The sequence below is a fragment of the Pseudophryne corroboree genome, chromosome 1 (assembly GCF_028390025.1).
Source record: "Pseudophryne corroboree isolate aPseCor3 chromosome 1, aPseCor3.hap2, whole genome shotgun sequence".
NCBI lineage: Eukaryota > Metazoa > Chordata > Amphibia > Anura > Myobatrachidae > Pseudophryne > Pseudophryne corroboree.
Window position 1 is genome coordinate 943,535,254 of NC_086444.1, and position 26,113 is coordinate 943,561,366.

Genomic DNA, 26,113 nt, shown 5'->3' on the forward strand with positions numbered 1-26,113 from the left:
AGTCAGGACAATGATTTGAGACCTGATCCGCTGAGGCAGACCATCCCACGTGGAGAGGATTAACAATTGGAGAGGGCGAGAATGGAATTGAGCATACTCCACCATGTCAAAAGTCGACACCATCAGGCCTAGTACTTGCATTGCCGAGTGAATAGACACTTTTGGGCAAGAGAGGAAGTATCTGATCCTGTCCTGAAGCCTCGGGACCTTCTCTGGAGACAGAAACAGCCTCTGGCTGTGCGAATCCAGCAGGGCCCCCAGGTGCACCATGCACCGCTCAGGGACCAGGGAGGACTTTTTCCAATTGATCAGCCATCCGTGGGCTGTGAGAAATTGCACCGTCAGCTGGAGATGACTCAGAAGGACATCTTGGGAGCTTGCCAGGATCAGCAGGTCATCCAGATACGGCAGGATCCTGATTCCCTGTTGATGGAGATCAGGTGTCATCACGGCCATGACCTTGGTGAAAATCCAAGGGGCCGTAGTCAGTCCAAACGGCAGAGCCCTGAATTGATAATGGAGGTTGCCAATAGCAAACTGCAGATATTGCTTATGCGAAATGGCAATAGGTATATGCAGGTAAGCATCCTGTATATCCAGGGATATCATAAATCCCCAGGTTCCATGGCCAGTACAATGGAGCGCAGTATTTCCATACGGAACTTCAAAACTCTCACAAACTTGTTCAGCGACTTGAGGTTGAGAATAGGCCGGAAATACCCATTGAGACCGGCACCACCACTCCTGTCTCTAGGAGTGATTTGACAACCAAGTGTAGAGCTTGCGCCTTCAATGGGTCCGATGGGTGACTGTTGCGCAGAACTGGCGAGGGGGACGTCTATTGAAAGAGACAGCGTACCCGTGAGAGACAACTTCCAGCACACACACGTCTGAAGTAGTCCTTAACCAGACCTGGGTGAACTGAAGGAGTCGGCCTCCCACCCTGGGGTCCCCCAGGGGGAGGCCCGCCCCGTCATGCTGGGGGCTTGTGCTGTTTGGAAGAAGGCTGATGGGCAGCCCAGGATTGTCTAGATTTGGGCTTACCGGTCTTGGTAGTACAAGGCTTGCTCGGGTACTCCTGACCCTTTGATTTACCTGAGGTCCGAAAGGAACGAAAAGTAGTACTTTTAGCTTTTGGAGCAGAAGGAGTAGTATTAGGGAAGCACGCAGTCTTAGCAGAGGCTAAGTCAGTCACGCTCTTACTAAGATCTTCTCCAAAAAGGATGTCTTCCTTAAAGGGGAGCACCTCCAGAGTCTTCTTGGAATCTAGGTCCACCTTCTAGGACCGCAACCACAGAATCCGGCGAGCCAAAATAGATGTAGTGGACGCTTTGGATGCCAGAATACCTGCCTCAGAGGAAGCCCCTTCAATATAATGGGAGGCGGTGGTAATATGAGACAGATACTGTTTGGCAATGTCATAAATATCCTGAGGTAGCTCTTCCTCCAGTACCTGGACCCACGCATCAATAGCTTTTGCAGCCCAGGAGGCCACTATAGTGGGCCTGTGAATTGCCCCAGTTAGGGAATAAATACACTTCAGGCATCCCTCCACACGCTTATCTGTCGGCTCCTTCAGGGAGGTGACAGTGGTGACAGGCAGAGAAGAGGAAACCACGATCCGTGCGATGTGCGAGTCGACCGGCGGTGGAGTTTCCCACTTGTTAGTTAATTCCGCATGAATAGGAAAACGAGCCAACATCTTCTTGGATAGGGCAAACTTCTTTCCTGGGGAGACCCAGGCCTCTTGACGTATGTCAATTAAAAGGTCAGAGTGAGGAAAAACTACCTTTGCCACCTTCTGACGCTTGAATTTATCAGGCTTTTTTGATGCGGTAGTGGGGTTAGCTTCATCATCAATCTGGAGAACCATTTTGATAGCTTCCACTAATTCAGGGACATCAACCTGAGGTACATGCTCCCTATCAGAGTCTGCTGAGTCAGAATCAGTCAAATCTGTATAGGCCCCATCTTCATCAGAAGAAGTAGCTGAAACATGAGTGGATTGAGATAAGGGAATCACACGCTTAGAGGGCCCCTTAGCCCCAGAGGGCTGAGGTGTAGACTAGAGATGAGCGGGTTCGGTTTCTCTGAATCCGAACCCGCCCGAACTTCATGGTTTTTTTCACGGGTCCGAGCAGACTCGGATCCTCCCGCCTTGCTCGGTTAACCCGAGCGCGCCCGAACGTCATCATGACGCTGTTGGATTCTCGCGAGACTCGGATTCTATATAAGGAGCCGCGCGTCGCCGCCATTTTCACACGTGCATTGAGATTGATAGGGAGAGGACGTGGCTGGCGTCCTCTCCATTTAGATTAGAAGAGAGAGAGAGAGAGATTGACCTGATTTACTGGAGCTTAGGAGTACTGTAGAAGTGTAGAGAGTGCAGAGTTTACTAGTGACTGACCACAGTGACCACCAGACAGTGCAGTTTTGTTTTATTTAATATATCCGTTCTCTGCCTGAAAAAAACGATACACACAGTGACTCAGTCACATACCATATCTGTGTGCACTGCTCAGCCCAGTGTGCTGCATCATCTATGTATATATATCTGACTGTGCTCAGCTCACACAGCTTATAATTGTGGGGGAGACTGGGGAGCACTGCAGTGCCAGTTATAGGTTATAGCAGGAGCCAGGAGTACATATTATATTAAAATTAAACAGTGCACACTTTTGCTGCAGGAGTGCCACTGCCAGTGTGACTGACCAGTGACCTGACCACACTGACCACCAGTATAGTTAGTAGTATACTATATTGTGATTGCCTGAAAAAGTTAAACACTCGTCGTGTGACTTCACTTGTGTGGTGTTTTTTTTTTTATTCTATAAAAAACTCATTCTGCTGACAGACAGTGTCCAGCAGGTCCGTCATTATATAATATATACCTGTCCGGCTGCAGTAGTGATATATATATATTTTTTATATCATTATTTATCATCCAGTCGCAGCAGACACAGTACGGTAGTTCACGGCTGTAGCTACCTCTGTGTCGGCACTCGGCAGTCCATCCATAATTGTATACCACCTACCCGTGGTTTTTTTTTCTTTCTTCTTTATACATACATACTACTACATCTCTTTATCAACCAGTCTATATTAGCAGCAGACACAGTACAGTACGGTAGTTCACGGCTGTAGCTACCTCTGTGTCGGCACTCGGCAGTCCGTCCATAATTGTATACCACCTACCCGAGGTTTTTTTTTCTTTCTTCTTTATACATACATACTACTACATCTCTTTATCAACCAGTCTATATTAGCAGCAGACACAGTACAGTACGGTAGTCCACGGCTGTAGCTACCTCTGTGTCGGCACTCGGCAGTCCGTCCATAATTGTATACCACCTACCCGTGGTTTTTTTTTCTTTCTTCTTTATACATACATACTACTACATCTCTTTATCAACCAGTCTATATTAGCAGCAGACACAGTACAGTACGGTAGTTCACGGCTGTAGCTACCTCTGTGTCGGCACTCGGCAGTCCGTCCATAATTGTATACCACCTACCCGTGGTTTTTTTTTCTTTCTTCTTTATACATACATACTACTACATCTCTTTATCAACCAGTCTATATTAGCAGCAGACACAGTACAGTACGGTAGTCCACGGCTGTAGCTACCTCTGTGTCGGCACTCGGAAGTCCGTCCATAATTGTATACCACCTACCCGTGGTTTTTTTTTCTTTCTTCTTTATACATACATACTACTACATCTCTTTATCAACCAGTCTATATTAGCAGCAGACACAGTACAGTACGGTAGTCCATGGCTGTAGCTACCTCTGTGTTGGCACTCGGCAGTCCGTCCATAATTGTATACCACCTACCCGTGGTTTTTTTTTCTTTCTTCTTTATACATACATACTACTACATCTCTTTATCAACCAGTCTATATTAGCAGCAGACACAGTACAGTACGGTAGTCCACGGCTGTAGCTACCTCTGTGTCAGCACTCGGCAGTCCGTCCATAATTGTATACCACCTACCCGTGGTTTTTTTTTCTTTCTTCTTTATACATACATACTACTACATCTCTTTATCAACCAGTCTATATTAGCAGCAGACACAGTACAGTACGGTAGTTCACGGCTGTAGCTACCTCTGTGTCGGCACTCGGCAGTCCGTCCATAATTGTATACCACCTACCCGTGTTTTTTTTTTCTTTCTTCTTTATACATACATACTACTACATCTCTTTATCAACTAGTCTATATTAGCAGCAGACACAGTACAGTACGGTAGTCCACGGCTGTAGCTACCTCTGTGTCGGCACTCGGCAGTCCGTCCATAATTGTATACCACCTACCCGTGGTTTTTTTTTTTTTCTTCTTTATACATACATACTACTACATCTCTTTATCAACCAGTCTATATTAGCAGCAGACACAGTACAGTACGGTAGTTCACGGCTGTAGCTACCTCTGTGTCGGCACTCGGCAGTCCGTCAATAATTGTATACCACCTACCCGTGGTTTTTTTTTCTTTCTTCTTTATACATACATACTACTACATCTCTTTATCAACCAGTCTATATTAGCAGCAGACACAGTACAGTACGGTAGTCCACGGCTGTAGCTACCTCTGTGTCGGCACTCGGCAGTCCGTCCATAATTGTATACTAGTATCCATCCATCTCCATTGTTTACCTGAGGTGCCTTTTAGTTGTGCCTATTAAAATATGGAGAACAAAAATGTTGAGGTTCCAAAATTAGGGAAAGATCAAGATCCACTTCCACCTCGTGCTGAAGCTGCTGCCACTAGTCATGGCCGAGACGATGAAATGCCAGCAACGTCGTCTGCCAAGGCCGATGCCCAATGTCATAGTACAGAGCATGTCAAATCCAAAACACCAAATATCAGTAAAAAAAGGACTCCAAAACCTAAAATAAAATTGTCGGAGGAGAAGCGTAAACTTGCCAATATGCCATTTACCACACGGAGTGGCAAGGAACGGCTGAGGCCCTGGCCTATGTTCATGGCTAGTGGTTCAGCTTCACATGAGGATGGAGGCACTCAGCCTCTCGCTAGAAAAATGAAAAGACTCAAGCTGGCAAAAGCAGTAGCACCGCAAAGAACTGTGCGTTCTTCGAAATCCCAAATCCACAAGGAGAGTCCAATTGTGTCGGTTGCGATGCCTGACCTTCCCAACACTGGACGTGAAAAGCATGCGCCTTCCACCATTTGCACGCCCCCTGCAAGTGCTGGAAGGAGCACCCGCAGTCCAGTTCCTGATAGTCAGATTGAAGATGTCAGTGTTGAAGTACACCAGGATGAGGAGGATATGGGTGTTGCTGGCGCTGGGGAGGAAATTGACCAGGAGGATTCTGATGGTGAGGTGGTTTGTTTAAGTCAGGCACCCGGGGAGACACCTGTTGTCCGTGGGAGGAATATGGCCGTTGACATGCCTGGTGAAAATACCAAAAAAATCAGCTCTTCGGTGTGGAACTATTTCAACAGAAATGCGGACAACAGGTGTCAAGCCGTGTGTTCCCTTTGTCAAGCTGTAATAAGTAGGGGTAAGGACGTTAACCACCTCGGAACATCCTCCCTTATACGTCACCTGCAGCGCATTCATAATAAGTCAGTGACAAGTTCAAAAACTTTGGGTGACAGCGGAAGCAGTCCACTGACCAGTAAATCCCTTCCTCTTGTAACCAAGCTCACGCAAACCACCCCACCAACTCCCTCAGTGTCAATTTCCTCCTTCCCCAGGAATGCCAATAGTCCTGCAGGCCATGTCACTGGCAATTCTGATGATTCCTCTCCTGCCTGGGATTCCTCCGATGCATCCTTGCGTGTAACGCCTACTGCTGCTGGTGCTGCTGTTGTTGCTGCTGGGAGTCGATGGTCATCCCAGAGGGGAAGTCGTAAGACCACTTTTACTACTTCCACCAAGCAATTGACTGTCCAACAGTCCTTTGCGAGGAAGATGAAATATCACAGCAGTCATCCTACTGCAAAGCGGATAACTGAGGCCTTGGCATCCTGGGTGGTGAGAAACGTGGTTCCGGTATCCATCATTACTGCAGAGGCAACTAGAGAATTGTTGGAGGTACTGTGTCCCCGGTACCAAATACCATCTAGGTTCCATTTCTCTAGGCAGGCGATACCGAAAATGTACACAGACCTCAGAAAAAGAGTCACCAGTGTCCTAAAAAATGCAGCTGTACCCAATGTCCACTTAACCACGGACATGTGGACAAGTGGAGCAGGGCAGGGTCAGGACTATATGACTGTGACAGCCCACTGGGTAGATGTATGGACTCCCGCCGCAAGAACAGCAGCGGCGGCACCAGTAGCAGCATCTCGCAAACGCCAACTCTTTCCTAGGCAGGCTACGCTTTGTATCACCGGTTTCCAGAATACGCACACAGCTGAAAACCTCTTACGGCAACTGAGGAAGATCATCGCGGAATGGCTTACCCCAATTGGACTCTCCTGTGGATTTGTGGCATCGGACAACGCCAGCAATATTGTGTGTGCATTAAATATGGGCAAATTCCAGCACGTCCCATGTTTTGCACATACCTTGAATTTGGTGGTGCAGAATTATTTAAAAAACGACAGGGGCGTGCAAGAGATGCTGTCGGTGGCCAGAAGAATTGCGGGACACTTTCGGCGTACAGGCACCACGTACAGAAGACTGGAGCACCACCAAAAACTACTGAACCTGCCCTGCCATCATCTGAAGCAAGAAGTGGTAACAAGGTGGAATTCAACCCTCTATATGCTTCAGAGGTTGGAGGAGCAGCAAAAGGCCATTCAAGCCTATACAATTGAGCACGATATAGGAGGTGGAATGCACCTGTCTCAAGCGCAGTGGAGAATGATTTCAACGTTGTGCAAGGTTCTGATGCCCTTTGAACTTGCCACACGTGAAGTCAGTTCAGACACTGCCAGCCTGAGTCAGGTCATTCCCCTCATCAGGCTTTTGCAGAAGAAGCTGGAGACATTGAAGGAGGAGCTAACACGGAGCGATTCCGCTAGGCATGTGGGACTTGTGGATGGAGCCCTTAATTCGCTTAACAAGGATTCACGGGTGGTCAATCTGTTGAAATCAGAGCACTACATTTTGGCCACCGTGCTCGATCCTAGATTTAAAGCCTACCTTGGATCTCTCTTTCCGGCAGACACAAGTCTGCTGGGGTTGAAAGACCTGCTGGTGAGAAAATTGTCAAGTCAAGCGGAACGCGACCTGTCAACATCTCCTCCTTCACATTCTCCCGCAACTGGGGGTGCGAGGAAAAGGCTCAGAATTCCGAGCCCACCCGCTGGCGGTGATGCAGGGCAGTCTGGAGCGACTGCTGATGCTGACATCTGGTCCGGACTGAAGGACCTGACAACGATTACGGACATGTCGTCTACTGTCACTGCATATGATTCTCTCCCCATTGAAAGAATGGTGGAGGATTATATGAGTGACCGCATCCAAGTAGGCACGTCACACAGTCCATACTTATACTGGCAGGAAAAAGAGGCAATTTGGAGGCCCTTGCACAAACTGGCTTTATTCTACCTAAGTTGCCCTCCCACAAGTGTGTACTCCGAAAGAGTGTTTAGTGCCGCCGCTCACCTTGTCAGCAATCGGCGTACGAGGTTACATCCAGAAAATGTGGAGAAGATGATGTTCATTAAAATGAATTATAATCAATTCCTCCGCGGAGACATTGACCAGCAGCAATTGCCTCCACAAAGTACACAGGGAGCTGAGATGGTGGATTCCAGTGGGGACGAATTGATAATCTGTGAGGAGGGGGATGTACACGGTGATATATCGGAGGATGATGATGAGGTGGACATCTTGCCTCTGTAGAGCCAGTTTGTGCAAGGAGAGATTAATTGCTTCTTTTTTGGGGGGGGTCCAAACCAACCCGTCATATCAGTCACAGTCGTGTGGCAGACCCTGTCACTGAAATGATGGGTTGGTTAAAGTGTGCATGTCCTGTTTTGTTTATACAACATAAGGGTGGGTGGGAGGGCCCAAGGACAATTCCATCTTGCACCTCTTTTTTCTTTTATTTTTCTTTGCGTCATGTGCTGTTTGGGGAGGGTTTTTTGGAAGGGACATCCTGCGTGACACTGCAGTGCCACTCCTAAATGGGCCCGGTGTTTGTGTCGACCACTAGGGTCGCTTATCTTACTCACACAGTCAGCTACCTCATTGCGCCTCTTTTTTTCTTTGCGTCATGTGCTGTTTGGGGAGGGTTTTTTGGAAGGGACATCCTGCGTGACACTGCAGTGCCACTCCTAAATGGGCCCGGTGTTTGTGTCGGCCACTAGGGTCGCTTATCTTACTCACACAGTCAGCTACCTCATTGCGCCTCTTTTTTTCTTTGCGTCATGTGCTGTTTGGGGAGGGTTTTTTGGAAGGGCCATCCTGCCTGACACTGCAGTGCCACTCCTAGATGGGCCCGGTGTTTGTGTCGGCCACTAGGGTCGCTAATCTTACTCACACAGCTACCTCATTGCGCCTCTTTTTTTCTTTGCGTCATGTGCTGTTTGGGGAGGGTTTTTTGGAAGGGACATCCTGCGTGACACTGCAGTGCCACTCCTAAATGGGCCCGGTGTTTGTGTCGGCCACTACGGTCGCTAATCTTACTCACACAGCTACCTCATTGCGCCTCTTTTTTTCTTTGCGTCATGTGCTGTTTGGGGAGGGTTTTTTGGAAGGGACATCCTGCGTGACACTGCAGTGCCACTCCTAGATGGGCCCGGTGTTTGTGTCGGCCACTAGGGTCGCTAATCTTACTCACACAGCTACCTCATTGCGCCTCTTTTTTTCTTTGCGTCATGTGCTGTTTGGGGAGGGTTTTTTGGAAGGGACATCCTGCGTGACACTGCAGTGCCACTCCTAAATGGGCCCGGTGTTTGTGTCGGCCACTACGGTCGCTAATCTTACTCACACAGCTACCTCATTGCGCCTCTTTTTTTCTTTGCGTCATGTGCTGTTTGGGGAGGGTTTTTTGGAAGGGACATCCTACGTGACACTGCAGTGCCACTCCTAGATGGGCCCGGTGTTTGTGTCGGCCACTAGGGTCGCTAATCTTACTCACACAGCTACCTCATTGCGCCTCTTTTTTTCTTTGCGTCATGTGCTGTTTGGGGAGGGTTTTTTGGAAGGGACATCCTGCGTGACACTGCAGTGCCACTCCTAAATGGGCCCGGTGTTTGTGTCGGCCACTACGGTCGCTAATCTTACTCACACAGCTACCTCATTGCGCCTCTTTTTTTCTTTGCGTCATGTGCTGTTTGGGGAGGGTTTTTTGGAAGGGACATCCTACGTGACACTGCAGTGCCACTCCTAGATGGGCCCGGTGTTTGTGTCGGCCACTAGGGTCGCTAATCTTACTCACACAGCTACCTCATTGCGCCTCTTTTTTTCTTTGCGTCATGTGCTGTTTGGGGAGGGTTTTTTGGAAGGGACATCCTGCGTGACACTGCAGTGCCACTCCTAAATGGGCCCGGTGTTTGTGTCGGCCACTAGGGTCGCTAATCTTACTCACACAGCTACCTCATTGCGCCTCTTTTTTTCTTTGCGTCATGTGCTGTTTGGGGAGGGTTTTTTGGAAGGGACATCCTGCGTGACACTGCAGTGCCACTCCTAGATGGGCCAGGTGTTTGTGTCGGCCACTAGGGTCGCTTAGCTTAGTCATCCAGCGACCTCGGTGCAAATTTTAGGACTAAAAATAATATTGTGAGGTGTGAGGTATTCAGAATAGACTGAAAATGAGTGGAAATTATGGTTTTTGAGGTTAATAATAATATGGGATCAAAATGACCCCCAAATTCTATGATTTAAGCTGTTTTTTAGGGTTTTTTGAAAAAAACACCCGAATCCAAAACACACCCGAATCCGACAAAAAAAATTCGGTGAGGTTTTGCCAAAACGCGGTCGAACCCAAAACACGGCCGCGGAACCGAACCCAAAACCAAAACACAAAACCCGAAAAATTTCAGGCGCTCATCACTAGTGTAGACTTCTGTTTAACCAAGGATTTATTCAAACCCTTTATCTGGTTAGATAGTGTGTCCGCCCAAAGCGGATTTGCTGCAGGGACAATTTGTGACTGAAATGGCACAGGAAGTCCCAGAGGGGGCATAAGACGTGTTACCAAAGTATTTAACATACAAGAAAAGGTGGCCCACGGTGGCTCTTGGTTGGCCACGGGGGCCACAGGTGGAGTGGGAGATGTAAGGGACCCAGTACCCACATCCCCAGCAGCAGGTACCACTCCCGGTAAATCTGTGGGAGCAGCACTGCCTGATACAGGAGCGTCCATGGAATTTCCACCCTGTGTGGAAGACATTATGAGGAATGTAGCCATGGGGCACACAGTACATATAGCCAGACAATAGTAATACCGCAATCCCCTGGTTTATGTGCTAATAAAAGCAGGACACAAACAGAGAAATTAATCGGTATGGGGTGAGTGAAATACACAGACAAAATACAAGATGTATAGACTGTGTAGCACTATATATGTAAATTTATATACAAATAAATGTGGACCCTGACGCACTTATCCTCACAGGGTTCAGAATATAGTGATAGCAAGGGTGTGATACACTTTAAAAGGAGAGCACACGCAGTAGCTATATAGCACACTCAGTCACAAACACAATGCAGGAATAATGTACACAACAATAATACTGCATAGCAGATATGTATATGCAGAGAGATATAACAATTCACAGCAGTACTGGATGTATATCACAGAATAATTGTACCACCTAATCTGTCAATAACACACTTATTTCTTAACTAACACAGTCAAAAGACAGGTAGAATACTCAGGTGTCCTGTATAAGCATGGCGCTGGAACAGGCGGCTATACAGAGGAGACAGCATCCAGCAATCCCATAGAGAGCAGCCCTTTAGCAAAAATGGAGCCAGGTCTCAGCAGGGAGTGAGGGGAAAGTGAAAGGGAGGGGCTACAGGCAGTGCTCTATCACCACAATGCTGGACTTCACCACCGGTAACTTAAGGAGCCTAAAAGAAATGCCTGTGCTCCGTCTACTGCCCTGGTGGATATAGTGGGGTCCCTGAGCAGTACAGTGTCCACGCCATCCGCTCCGTCCATCTTCCATGGGCTGCGCGCAAATCGCGATTTGTACCCAGCGGGTCCCCCTAGGGGACCCTCATACCTCCTCCCCAAGTCCTGCAGCCACGCGATCCTGGAGATGAGCAGTGGCGGTGTGCCAGAATACTGGTGCATCTCCGCTGTAAGTACCCAGGAACCAGGCCACAGGAGTATACAGCACCACAAAGGGGAGGTGATGGAGCCGCAGAATGGCATGTCTCCCAGACATAGAAGTGCTGCGGCTCAGTAGCATAGTAAGAACTTTCTTTAAAGTCTTCAGGGCTGCCTAAGGCAGCCCCCTATGTTAGTGACCTGCACTGCAGGCACCAACTTTAAAACTGAGCTCCTGTGCACGGAGGAGGGGTTATATAGAGGAGGCAGTGCGGTGCATCCTGGGAAGTCAAAGTTTTTAGCCTGTTGGTGCCTCGGATCAAGATCCAACTCTACACCCCAATGTTATTCCCTGTGGAATACCAGTGTACCCCGCTGCAGAAATGTATATATTTAATGATCATTATACAGGGAAAAATTAGGGAAAAAATTCAAAGGAGTGGAAGGGGAAAGTCCCAAAAAAACACTTCTTATTTACTCACTAGAACCTTGGGTTGTCGCTGATAGCTCTAGGTCCCTTAACCACTGGTGGCTGCTCCTTCCTGCAACTGCCAGTTGGGAGGTGCCACTGGGCTGGCCGATCACTGCACCTGGCAGTGACTGGCAGACACTGGGGGAGGAGCCATGGGTGAAAGGAGCTAGGAGTTCCCTCTGAGACTGGCGGCTGCTGGTAGATTATCTTCCAGCAGCCACCCCTGCCAGGCAAGTGGTTTACGGTTACATAAAGCCAATGTGCGGCTGCGATTAGCTCCTACTATTTATCTATATCAGCTAAAGGCATCAAAGTGGTTTAACAATTTCAATATTTTTACCAATAAGTCATTAATATTTTTCAGAATTTATTTTAAATACTATATTCAAATTAATTCCAGGTTATAATATATTCAAATGTGAAAAAGGTTTTATAAATGTATTAGAGTATGTTATCCTTAATTGTGATTCTGTGACCAGCTTTTAGCAGACAATCTCTGCTCTTCCTGTTACATAGCCCCCAGTGCTACCACAGTCATTGCTTCACAAGCAACTGGTAAGAAATTCTATAGCAGTGGTTTTGATAATTAATGGTAAATTTAAAGATGATAATTCCAGTAGTTCATTTTTTTCCCCAGGAAAAAAGTGTTAGTCCTGATCTACAGTACTCTTTTCTAGAAGTTAGAGAACATGAGAGAGAAACTGTAATTGTGCACTACTACAAAAGCCATAACAATTCGTTCTCCAAATGATCAAGGTTATTAATGATGTTCAAACAGAATACTGACGTTACTGTAGTTGTTATATAACTGTCCCTCTCTTTATGTTAAAAAAGTAAGGCTTGAATGAACATTTCCAGGAAGAGTAAGATGGATGAATCATTTTTTTTTATAATATAATAAAGGCCCTATATTTTGATTATAATTTGAACCAATTTATAAATAACGTTTCTTTTTATTACAGTACAATATATTGTTTTGTTTTAATACTACAATATATACATCAGAAACAATACATTTCATCATAAACCAAACTTCAACCAACACGTGGACAGGTAGTGTCACTTTATACATAAAATCATCTGAATTATTTTATATGATTGTAATAAAATGGAAGTCTATAATAAACATGTCATATAACATCTTGCAGCTCACTGTCCAGTGAATAAAATTATAAGAGAGCAGTTTTATACTAAAGCATATTTGCCCATCTCTAGAACCTCAAGGATCTCCGAGAGACAATAGCATCTGTAGTATGCTATCGTAGCCCAACCCCTATTTCACAATGCCTTGATTCCAGGGCATAATTCAATAGTTTTTAATACGACTGTTAGTTGTGATCGATAGAGCAATTCAATTGTTGCTCCATTCAGGCATGAATAGCCATGGTTGCACATTTCAGCTCGCAGCCCCTGGAGGTGGCAAGCTGAAATGTGCGAAAAGTCGGCTGTTTGAGCACCCATAAAGCACTTTTCCTGTCGAGTCCATTAGTTTAGTCTGGTTTAGACAATTTATCTTGCTAAACCCTGTCTAATTGGGCACGATAAGTGCGATAATTAAAGTGGACACCAAAAAATTGAATTGCAACATTGGGCATCCATTATTTATCACAACTTAGAAAACAACTGAATTCCCTGCCAGGTATCATATGGCCAGGAGAAGGTGCCATATTGAAGCAATAGCATTCAAAATTATTGAAATTGGCTTTCTCTAGCTAAGTAAAGTGCTATCTCAGGAGCCCAAAAGAACTCCTACACAACTGGAGAGTCTTATAGACATTCTGAGACACTAGGCAAGTATGTGCTAAAATTACAAAGTTGAGATACTGTATAACCTGATAATCATGTTCTTTGAATATTTGTATGGGCCCCCGCTATAAAGGCTAAGCTCGATGTGTGGTACTACAAGTCTCAGCATGGTAGCACCTCTTATTATGTTTAGAATGAGTATGTGCAGTCCGGGCCATCCACCAAATATATTATATACTGTTTACTGTACATGTGTGTACACTTGAAAACGGAGACTCCTTCCGCTTGGACTAACACCCCTCCCACCTGCCCTTGGGTACTTTAATTAGTATAGGGTTCTAGCATTTGCAGACTACATATAGGCACTATGAATGGTAAGTCCTGGGTAAATTTATATAGGATGTCAGTATTAGGAATGGGTTTGAGGCGTGGGCCCCCTGGGTTGTTCTGGTTGGGTTCGGGGCATCATTATTATAACACTTAATCTAACACTTTTAGCACCTAAACTGCCTTTTCCAAATGTAAAAAATGTTAAAACCCTAATTACTACTTCTCAGTTATGTAACCCTTTTAGCTACTTCTTATTAATGTAACACCTTTTAACACTGCTACTTCTCACTAGTGTGATCACTTGGGGCGGTTAGGGACCCACCTGATGCGGTCACCTGGCCATGCTAGGCGGGACCATAATTTTTGCCAATTTTACTCCATGATAAATTGCAGAGTTTACTATAATTATTCTGATTACCAGTGTTCTTAGTGTTTAGAGCGTTCATCTGCATTTTATCTTTTTTCTGTGTGGCACTCCAGCCCACCTCATATATACTATAAGTACAGTGCTATCTCAGAAGTCCAGAAGAACTCCCAAACAATTGGAGAGTCTTCAAGACATTCCGGGAGACTAGGCAAGTACTGTATGTAATAAAGTTACAAAGGTGAGCAACTGTATCACCTGATAATCATATTTTTATGGAGTGAATATTTTTATGGGCACCCGCCATCAAGGCTAAGCTGAGTAGGCTGGTCTCAAGAATGTAAGGGAGGGAAAAGTTCATTTTTTTTAAAAACTTTGTTTTAGTGTAATACAAGTGAGCCTGTCAGAAAGGCAACGTACAACTCACCAGGAACTCCACATAGGCAAACCGCAAAGTAAAATCAGGCTTTTTGCATCTGCTATCATCATTAGTGATTTGCAAATCTGAATTGTAAATCAGCAGTTTAGATCTGAAAACCCCCTAGAATCCCAAACTTTAGTAGATCTCACCTCTAATGGTTACAATTTACAATATGCATTTTCTGTGTCACTAAATGATGGTTACCCTACTAATTGGTACAATTAACAGAGGTGCTGTAACAATACAACTATCCATACACACCTTCTCATGCAGTCAAGGGCCTTGATGAAGTAGTCCTTGTGAAGGTCATGTTCATCTCTTAAGATTGAGCACTGCTCCAAAGTAACTGACATAGATGTCCGGTCCTTGGCACTTTTACAGCAAGTAAATCGAACCCCATTCATTTTTCGGCAAATCTAGTGACATAGAAAATATATTATTTTAGAATTATGGTGAAGCAAATGCAATCAAAATTTTAGATTGAAAAGTATAATATGTCAAGATCTGAAAACAGTCCTCAAACAACTTTTCTAGTAGTTTATTTAATGCCTGTGTACAGTATATTTGCTATGTGAAATAAACAGTGTCTTCCCTTCCCATAAAAATTAACATGTATTTTGTTTGGAATAATATAATACAATATTATTTTAGGACACCTTATTCTGTCATTGTTCCATTCCTTTGTCTAATGTTCTTAACAAACACAGTTTAAAATTAGTTTCAAGTCCATTTTACTGGAGTAGCATATCCAGCATGGCAACAAATTAAAAAGTTTAAATGAACTAGTTTAGATAGAACAGACTGTTTGGTATAGCTAATAGGTATTACCAGTAGGGAATGGAATAGGTTCTTGGTAGCAGTCGTATAAGGAAGCAGCTCCTGCAGGCATACACCCTTACGGTGTCTTACAGTCTTAAAGAGCTTAGTTTAGTCATTGCAAGACCCTTTCATTTAATCTTTTAAGGATTACGTTACAGCAGGTACGACAGCCCCACAACATTAGCATAAGCAATGTATTCACAATTTAATTAAGAGGAACACATTGCTGGCCAGTTTGCATCAATTGCATGGAAGCTACTTCATTTTTAACAAAAAGTTCAAAGGCTATGTTGCATACTACAAATGATAAAGACTACTGTGATAGCAGTTTACTTTGACAGACTCCTATGCTGGGATAATTATACTGGAGCTGAGATATAACACAATGATGAACTCATCCCAACTATGAACTACATAGTAACATAGTAACTAAGGTTGAAAAAAGACAATTGTCCATCGAGTTCAACCTATTTGTGGTCTCCTGTGCAGTCTTATTATAGGACTAGTTATTTTTATGTTAGGACTAGTTAAATTAACTATAATGCGTGCCTACGTACCATAACCCTGAATATCTTTATCCAATAGGAATTTATGTAACCCATTCTTAAAGGTGTGGACTGAGTCTGCAGTTACTACTCTCTCAGGCAGGGAATTCCAAACACGTATTGTCCTTACTGTAAAAAAAACCTTTTCGCCTCAATGTGCGGAAACTCCTCTCCTCTAACCTAAGTGAGTGACCACATGTTCTCTGTGCTGATCTTATAGAAAACAGGTCCCTCCAAGCTCTGTGTATTGACCCCTTATATATTTGTAGATGTTGATCATGTCCCCTCTTTGTCTCCTCTTTTCTAATGTAAACATGCCTAGCCTTGCAAGCCTTTCCTCGTATTCCAGCGTCTCCATACCCTTAATTAGTTTGGTCGCACGCCTCTGAACCTTTTCTAGCTCCAGGATATCCTTTTTGTAATATGGTGCCCAAAATTGCACACAGTATTCAAGATCTGGCCTCACTAGTGATTTATATAATGGGAGTGTAATACTCTCGTCCTTTGCATCAATTCCCCGTTTTATGCATGCTAATATCTTATTAGCCTTCTTTGCTGCACTCCTACTTTGGGTACTGCTGCTTAATTTGTTATCTATGTGAACCCCTAAGTCATTTTCCAGTACAGAATCCCCTAATATAACCCTATTTAGTATGTAGGTGTAATTTTTGGTCTTGCCCCCACAGTGCATTACCTTACACTTGTCTGTGTTGAATCTCATTCTCCATTTTGCTGCCCATGCTTCCAGTTTAGTTAGGTCGTTCTGAAGAAACTCAGCATCACCCTCCGTATTTATAACCTTATACAATTTGGTACCGTCTGCGAAAATTGACACCATGCTCTCTAGACCTACTGTTAGGTCGTTGATGAAAATGTTGAACAAAAGTGGTCCAAGTACAGACCTTTGTGGCACACCACTTAGTACTTTAGTCCAATTTGAAAATGATTCATTGACCACAACGCGCTGCTCCCTATTATCTAAACAATTACTGACCCAAGTGCATATTGTGCTCCCTAGCCCTATTTCTTGTAACTTATAGATAAGACGCATGTGTGGTACAGTGTCGAAAGCTTTGGCAAAGTCTAAAAAGATTATATCCACCTCCTCACCCTGATCCAGGTTCGCCCTTACTGTTTCATAAAAGGCAAGTAAGTTGGTCTGACATGATCTGTCCTTCACAAATCCATGTTGGTTCCTTTTAATGACCTTTTTTGCTTGAAGGAACTTTTGAATGCTGTCCCTTAGAATACCTTCCAATACATTCCCCACTATAGCTGTAAGACTAACTATAATTACCTGGTTCAGCTTTGCTCCCCTTTTTAAATATCGGCACTACCTCTGCTATACGCCAGTCTTTGGGAACCATACCCGATTTAACCGAATCCACGGAGATCAAAAATAGAGGTCTTGGTAGTTCAGCGTGCAGCTCCATAAGAACCCTCGGGTGAATTCCATCGAGACCAGGTAACTTATTAATCGTTAACTTTCTTAATCGGTCACAGACTACATCCTCACACAAATAAGCATTTAGCAGTGGGACATTATCTTTGTTGAGATTTTGTGTTAGACCTAGCATTTGGTCCTCTCTGGTAAATACCGTTGAAAAAACTTGTTTAGTTTGTTTGCTATGTCATTATCATTTTTGATTAAGACTCCCCTCTTGTCCTTTAAAGGGCCTAGAGTCTCCTTCTTTAGTCTCTTACTGTTGATGTACTTAAAAAAACATTTGGGATTCGCGTTGCTTTCCTTTGCTACTAGTCTTTCAGTTTCTACTTTAGCCGCTCTTATTCCTTTTTTTGCATATTTTGTTACAGTCCTTATAGTCCTTAGTGCTAAAATGACTCTGCATCCCCCTCAGATTTGTATTTTTTAAATGCTCGTCTTTTTTTGTCCATTAATTCCTTTATATTTATATTTTTGTTAAACCACATTGGTTTGGGATTTTTATTCCTTTTTTTGCTGCTGGTGGGAATAAATTTACGAGTATTATTAATTAGTAGTGATTTTAATACATCCCATTTCTCTGTAGTATTTTTTCCTTGTAACAGAATTTCCCATTCAATGTCCCTTAACGCTTCCTTCATCATGTCAAAGTTGGCTTTGCTAAAGTTCAGAGTCCTAGTTGAGCCAGTATAGGACTGCTTATGAAAACTGATATTGAATGTGACCATATTGTGGTCGCTGTTACCTGTGGGCTCTCCTACTTCAATATTTGATACCAATTCCCCATTGTTAGTTAACACCAGGTCTAAGATTGCATTGTACCTAGTTGGTTCCTCGATTAATTGAACTAAGTAATTATCATTTAGCATGTTTAAAAACATATTGCCCCTAGCAGTATCACATGAATTGATTTTCCAGTTTATCTCGGGATAGTTAAAGTCTCCCATCACTACTATGTCTCCTACTCCTGCTGCTCTTTCAATTTGGTTCAGTAACAATTTCTCATCAGACACATTAATACCAGGCGGACTGTAGCATAACCCCAATAAGGAACAACCAAGAGCTGGGAATGCACCGTATATCTTATATTGTGAAATCCCTCCACACAGAAGGCTCACCTACTGCTGAATAAGTTAGGTTTTCTGAAATTATTCTCCCTTTTGTTTTATTTGAAATTGTATCCTAATCGGTGTGTACTTTTAAATATTTCTCATAATCTTTGTAACTCTTTTTGGTAACTGAAGCTCTGAAGATATTCTTGAAATTAAGTTTTTAGTTCTGGTCTGTGTTCTTATGCCCAAAGGCCTCATGGTCCATGCTATCATTTTGTGACGTATTAATAATTGTGTGTGTAGGCCGAAGCGAAGACGGCCTTGTGTTAAGTCGCTAAAATCTTCTTGCTAGTGGCAGTTTCGGGTATAAAGTAATCCAGTAGTCACACATGGCGATTCTCGTATTGGTGTATCTGGAGAATCGGCCGGTGGTCGTGACACTAGTTGTCAAAAATAATCACTGCAGCACCCGAGATTCACCGCAATACTGGCCATGAGTGGTAAGGATACAATTATGGCATCACCGGTCAGCCAGGTAACAGTTTCAGGTGCAGATTTGTTACACATAAAGAAAAGTAATAATAAATACAGATAACAAAAACCATTGCATCCTGATGGGTTTCAGAAAAAGGGACAATCTCTAAATCTTTGACTTCTCAGTGGGTAAAGGCATAAAGTTCTAGCAACTTACTCCTTAACGAATTATGTGAATGGAGATGGGAATGGGAAACAACCAGATTCAAAACCTTATTCAGAGATGAAAGCAGATCACTGCATACGCTGCCAGACTCCCACCTCCGACTCTTCTCAGGTGTCCGTCAAGTTGGACACTGTTACCTGCGCAAACACTACTGTGCAGCGTGGTCTACGACCCAGGGTCAGGGATAGGATATGGAAGGGGAGTTATATCAATATCTTTGCACTCACGAGCCATGATAGGAAAGCGTTGCTGGCAGCTTGAAAGAAAGGCAAAGGTAGCGGGGATTTCTTTTTGATCTATCATAATTGGGTGCGGGGCATGTTCATTTTTTTGCCTTGTTATTTGGAGATGCGGCCTGATGGGTCTATGAATTTGGTGTGTTGCCAGTACTTGAATCATCAGCTGTTTTTCTCATACAAAGGTTTCACAACTTTCACTTGGCGAAAATACAATGAGGATTTCAAGCGCAAGCAGCACAGTCGTGAGATTTATGATTTTGGTAAGAAGGATGTGGAGTTATAGGTTGAAATCACTCAGGCTGCGGGTACATCTAGCGAAGGGGGTGCTAAGATCTGGTCCAAACAGTCTGTGAATCGGCCCTATGGGAACCGATCGGGATCCTCAAGGGCTGGTCACGGTAAGTGCTTTGCCTTTAATAACGGGCAGTGCACTTTGGGGGTGAAGTGTCATTTTCAGCACTCCTGCACTAGATGTGGGAGTGGCCACGCCATTAAGGACTGTCCCAAGCCCATTGGTAAGGGAGGTGGAGCCACACCCATGGCGAGGCAAAGTCGCGGTCCCGCAGCCCCTGTTTTTGGATAGGGCTCCCACCCTGATTAGAATAACCGCTCTGCTTCCTTGGTTGCAGGCATACCCATCTCAGGCGGATGCAGAGTTTTTGCGTTCAGGTTTTTCCGTGCGGTTTACATTGCTGATTTCCGGGTTGGTTAGGCAAGATCCTGTTAAGAATCTGCGATCAGCGTTGGAATTTCTGGGTATCCTTAAGGAAAAACTTCAGGCAGAAGTGTCCTTGGGCAAAATGGTCGGCCCTTTCAGGGTTGCCCCTATTCCCGATTTGGTACTGTCACCGGTGGGTGTGGTGCCTAAAAAGGTGAAAGGGAAATTTAGGCTCATTCAGCATCTGTCTTGCCTTAGGGGAGCTTCAGTGAACGATGTCATTGTGTTCGTATATTGCTGGGTGTCTTATTTATCTTTTGAAATGGCTTTGGATATAGTTCGGGCTTTCGGTCATGGGGTTTTATTGTGCAGGATGGATATTGAATCTGCTTTTCGATTACTTCCTCTGCATCCGTCTGCTTTTAAGTACATGGGTTAAGTTGGACGATGGGTTTTATGTGGCTAGGGGCCTGCCCATGGGTTGCTCTATTTCCTGCGTGTATTTCAAGCATTTCAGTACCTTCCTGCAATGGTGTTTGCGGGAGGTTACTGGAGAGGTCGGAATAACCCACTGTTTAGACGATTTTTAGTTAGTAGGTCCGCCAGGTTCAGATCGCTGCAAGTGGTTGTTGGAGAGTGCGCTAGAGCTTTTTGCTTCCTCTGGGGTGCCAATTGCTAGGGAAAAGACCGAGGGTCCTGCGGAGTCGCTGGTCTATTTAGGTATCGAGATCGATACCTTGGCTGGTAACTGCAGGCTTCCTGCTGATAAGATTAACTGTCTCCATGGTGAAATTTTATTTGTGTTGGCGGCGGGTAAGCTTACACTTAAACAGGCTCAATCTCTTTTGGGTTTATTTAATTTTGCTTGCAGGGTGATACCTATGGTCAGAGTGTTTTGCCGGAAGCTGGAGAGGGCAACAGTGAGTATTAGGAGGCCACACAATTTGCGTTTGTCACTGGAAATCTGTATTGGCCTGTCCATCTGGGACGAGTTTTTATTTCAATTTAATGGGGTGTGCCTGTGGCAGGAGGTAGCCATTTCTAACACCGTTTTGCAATTGTTTACCGATGCAGCTGGGGCCTCAGGGTTTGGGGCCTACTTTGCTGGTAGATATTGTGTGCGGAGCGGTGGCCTGAGGAATAGGTGCGGAGTCGGATGATAGGGAATATGCTTGAAGTGTTTCCTATCATGGTGGTGCTGGAATTGTGGTGCAGTGAGCTGTAGTTGCGGCTGGGACTTATTTGGACCTGCGTCCTCCGTCACAAGATGGATGGTTCACCTCTTACTAGTTATTAATTCCGCTCGGTTTTGAAATTATATATTCTGCATTTGGGTCTTTCACGTGGCGACTATGGGACACACTCATTCCGCATTGGCGCTGCTTCTGATATCCGGGCACTGGGTAGGTGGAGGTCTGGTGCATTTAGAGCTACCCACTTATTGGGGGCCTTGAGAAATTTTTTGTTTTACCATCAGTTTTAATTATGGTTACTGGCAGAAGGTTTGTGTTTTTTGCCTCAAGTCAAGCTGGGCGACCACACACACACACACACACACACACACACACACACACACACACACACACACACACACACCTTCCCTCCACGTTAGGTTACAGTTTATAATTCCCCTTCTTGTGAAACAACTTTATTCAACTTTTTATTACTGATATTATTATTGGCTCTTTTCCAGGGATGCGGTTAGATCTGCGCTTCCCAGAAGCACGCCTCATCCGGTGGCTTGGACATAGAGGTCGTAGATGGGCCAGGTTCAGGGATTTGTTTCATTGGGCAAACCGTTTCGGGTTCCCGTTATTCTTGATTGTACATTTTTAGGGGGCAACGATCTTACGGTAAGGTCTGGTCTCGACATTAGGCGGAGATTAGGTGACACATCCTGCAGCTAATGCAGGTGTGGCACTTATGTAGGGTTTAATGGTCTGACATAGTTCCCCGGTGAAGGTGATGGGGGATGGTATCAGGCGCTCACCTGGTGTGTATATGTATGCAGAGAAGGTGAGAAGGAAAGAACTAGCACAGAGTGAAAGTTACAGTTCTAGAATGAGAAGTTGACACAATATGTGTAGAGAGGCTGAGAAGTCAATGTCCCGATGTTGTGTTACTTATATATACATTGAACAGACAATACAATGTGTTGGTTGAAAAAATGAGGGGGGGGGGGGAGAGTTTTATTTGGCTGCACACTCTTGTAAAGGGAAATCACAGTGCTCCCAAAAGTTCCAAAAGTGTATTAAAGTCAATGAAGGAGCAATAAGTTAAAAGTCAATATTCTGGCAGGCGAGATGCTGCTGTAGCGATCTCGACAGCCGGCATCCCGCCTGCCAGTAATAGTATGTATTCCAACAGTCATGATGTTGACTTTGTCAGAAAGTCGACATTAGAGGGTGCAAGCAGAAATATGCGATAAATACAGACTCAGGGCTAGTTGCAGAGATTCATTGAATAGCTCTTAGCCCAGGCACTAGATTCCCACTTGTGGATCAAATACTGTATGCGAGAACATAAGAGGTAATTTGACATGGGAACAGAATCTGCAATTGTATAGAAGTGTATGTATTAAGGTTAAGGATATTTGGGCAGTACAGATGGTGAAATGGTTAGCATTACTGCCTCACAGCACTGATGTTGTGGGTTTGATTCCCCCCATGGCCATAATTGTGCGGAGTTTGTGTATTCTCCACGTGCTTGCTTCGGCTTCCTCTGTGTACGCTGGTTTCTTCTCACAAGCCATATATATATATATATATATATGTATATATATATATATATATATATATATGTGTGTTTGTGTGTATAACAGCTCTACTAGTATACAGATTGCATAGGGATTCCCCGGAAGTCCCAAAGTGCTATGGCATATATTTATTATAGTTACCACTGTTGATGGTATTGGGTGGAGACTCTTATTCGGTGGTATTCAATGGAGACTATAATCTGGTCTTTAAGTCTAAATTTAATGTTAAAGCTAACAAAATGTCATGTATTATTAAACAGAATTACAAACTGTTATTCACTGATCCAGTATTGTGCACTATTTTACCTAGGAATCCTACTATTGTCTTCAAAAAGGCTAGGAATCTGAAGAAAATACTGGCACATACTGTAGTCTTTTTAAGAGATCACGTGACAACATGGATCTAAGGGGACAACAAACACTGATAGGCCCCACGGTTGTGTTTTTTTTTTAGGTGCAATCATACCAGGTGCATCACTTGCCACCTACAGTATGTAGCTAACAAAACTAAACAAGTTACTTCTTCTTGTTCTGAAGCAGTGTATAAGATTGAATTATTCATTAATTGCAGTACACATTTTGTAATTTATTTGTTACGCTGCTCTTGTCAACTATACTATGTGGGGCATACCACTACGGCTTTGAAGCTACGCTTCATGGAACATAGGAGAAATATCCTAAATGGCTACATGAACCATAGTGTTTCACGCCACTTTGTTGAAGTCCATGCTGTTAATCCATCTTGCCTTCAACTGGTGGATTTGGAACATTTAGCCATTACTCCGAAAGGAGGAGATCGTTTTAGAACCTTATGTCAACAAGAAGAAGCATGGATTCTAAAATTAGAATCTTTGAAGCCACAAGGACTTGAGGAGACAATAGACTTGGAATTTATTTAGAATCATTACATATTTGCCCATTGCCCTTAACGAGTTGTTGCCTATGTTTCCCCTTTTTCTTCCTCTCTTTTACCTACTGGGGTCCGTTTATTCTTCTAATATGTCTGATTCTCAGTAAGGTTTTCGGGTATACATTTAACTATTGTTTTTATATAGCTCTAACCGTATGGACACATAATTTTTTGGTTTTTCCCTTTTTATATACAATGAATGTGTTTACATTCATGCATTATGCTGTTAAATATTAGACTAGCTCTGGATCCATAAATGTGATCGAACATGGCATGATCCCTATACTGCTAGGGGTAGGCCACTTAAGTGTTCTGGTCACACGAGTGGATTCCAGAATGCTAGGCTTAAACAACTAATATATGTTTGATTATTTATTATGTGAACAGAACCGGAGTGATGAGATCTCTTCTGCTTTGTAGCATTCTGAGCACTAGTTGCAACAGTTGTATCACCCAATTAGCTAAAGAAACATTATTGCTCCTGTTCTATATATGAATAGTAGTTTGCAGGTTGCTACATAGTATCTTTACTCTAAATTATTTCTGTCCTAGAAACCTCTTCCTGTGCATCATTGTAATTGAGGTATATGTATATCTCCTTCTATTAACAAAATTTCATGTATTATTAAACAGAATTACAAACTGTTATTCACTGATCCAGTATTGGGCACTATTTTACCTAGGAATATATATATATATATATATATATATATATATATACACAGTGGTAGGTTAATTGACTCCCAACAAAAAAATGAACCCTAGTATGTAAGTGTGTGTGTATACAGGATGATTCAAAAGTCGCAGTACACCCTTTTGTTTCAAAAACTGTGCAGGAAATGGGAAAACTGAATACTCCAGTAAGGTATGGGTGAGGTGGGCTATTTTTTAGGGTATGTACCGAACATGGGCGCCATCTTGAAATCGTCCATCTTGAATCTAAGTCCATTTATTCAAATGGAAAGGGGGTCGTTTAACATGTCAAACAACATTAGAATTTGCTGAAAAGTGTATTGCTGCAAACAGATTTGAAATAACAGTTACAACACGCGGAGGTTATTACACAGTCAGCTTTATACTTTTAGGCTAAAAAAATTTGCACTAATGAAAAATTAGATTTTTTCATTGCTATCCTATTGTTGCACATGAAAACGACTGCAAAAAGCCTCGGACCTGTGTATTTTTGCATCCGCAATCGCTGGAAAAAAGCCTGCTTATTGCAGATTTGGCTGTGCCTGTTTGAGGCAGGCAAAACCAAACCCCTGATAAGAGTGGTATTGGGGCAGGGGCTACTAGGATAGCCCCTGGCGATACAATTATCCATGGTAAATAACCGCGGACAATTGGATACCCGGCAGTAAGCATGTCTGATTTTACACACATTAAGTTAGAAGTGGCCAAAGATGGCTGGGTAGTATATAAGGCTGCTAGTGGCCATAAGTAAAATATTTAGGTCTCTTTAAAGGTATCTAATTGTTAATTTTTGCATTTTTAATTAACAGTGGAAAAATGTTAACCAGCAAGGGGTTTTTTTTTTTAGCAAATGAAAGCCTATAGATGACATGGAGGCACATTAAAATGCCTGAAAGATGTTTTTATGTCATTTGAAGCCACTCTGAAATGGTTAACAATACTGCACAGCGCTGAGGTCATGGATTTGGGTGGTCATTCCGACCCGTTCGCACGCTGCTGTTTTTCACAGCTCTGCGAATGGATCGTTCTGCGCATGCGCAGCGGCCGCAATGCGCAGGCGCATAGTTTCCCAGCAATAGTTTCCCAGCAATGGCCATCGCCGTGCAACGACAAGATGAACAAAGAAAGCGATCGCTGCCACGATCGCAACAAGATTGACGGGAGGAAAGCATTCTGGGGCGTCAACTGACTGTTTTCTGGGAGTGGTGCGGCGAACGCAGACGTGTTCAGGCATTTGGAGGGCAGATGTCTGATGTCAATTCCAGGACCTGCAATTCTGGATTGATTGCACAGGGTAAGTAACTCTTACCCTGGTCTTGTTCTACACAAAACTTTTTTTGCACAGCAGGGCTGCACAAGTGAATGCAGCCTTGCTATGCAAAAAAAACACTCCCCCCTAGGCGGCGTCTAGTTGATCGCGCAGGCTGCAAAAAGTTGCAGTGTGCGATCAACTCTGAATTACCCCCTTGATTCCCACCACAGACTGATGTGAATGGCCAAATACCCTCTGTAAAGCGCTGAGGAATACGAGTGTGCTACAGACAATAACTAAAGTGTCATGTCTCATCTGTACAACACTCAAACATACCTGTACCACATCATTTAACCCATTATTTAGATTTATGGAAAAAACCATTGTGTCCATAGGAGGTCACCATAGCGGCAAGATTGTACCACGCAATGGCAGTCCCCAGTAGTCTCTCAGCAGTAAATTGATATAGTTGCGGAAGGGGAAATCTAGGTAATCTGAAATGCTGCACTTGT

At 43.9% G+C, this 26,113-nt stretch overlaps 1 protein-coding gene across 6 annotated transcripts in view; it reads right to left on the bottom strand.

Annotated features, from left to right (window-relative positions):
* Positions 1 to 26,113, bottom strand: part of INPP4B (inositol polyphosphate-4-phosphatase type II B) — a 1,055,719-nt gene that overhangs the window by 20,875 nt on the left and 1,008,731 nt on the right. For all 6 annotated transcript variants that reach the window (XM_063920402.1, XM_063920401.1, XM_063920400.1 and 3 more), the window contains one exon: positions 14,796 to 14,950. In XM_063920402.1, the coding sequence (XP_063776472.1) occupies positions 14,796 to 14,950 (155 nt within the window). The remainder of the gene's footprint in view (positions 1 to 14,795; positions 14,951 to 26,113) is intronic.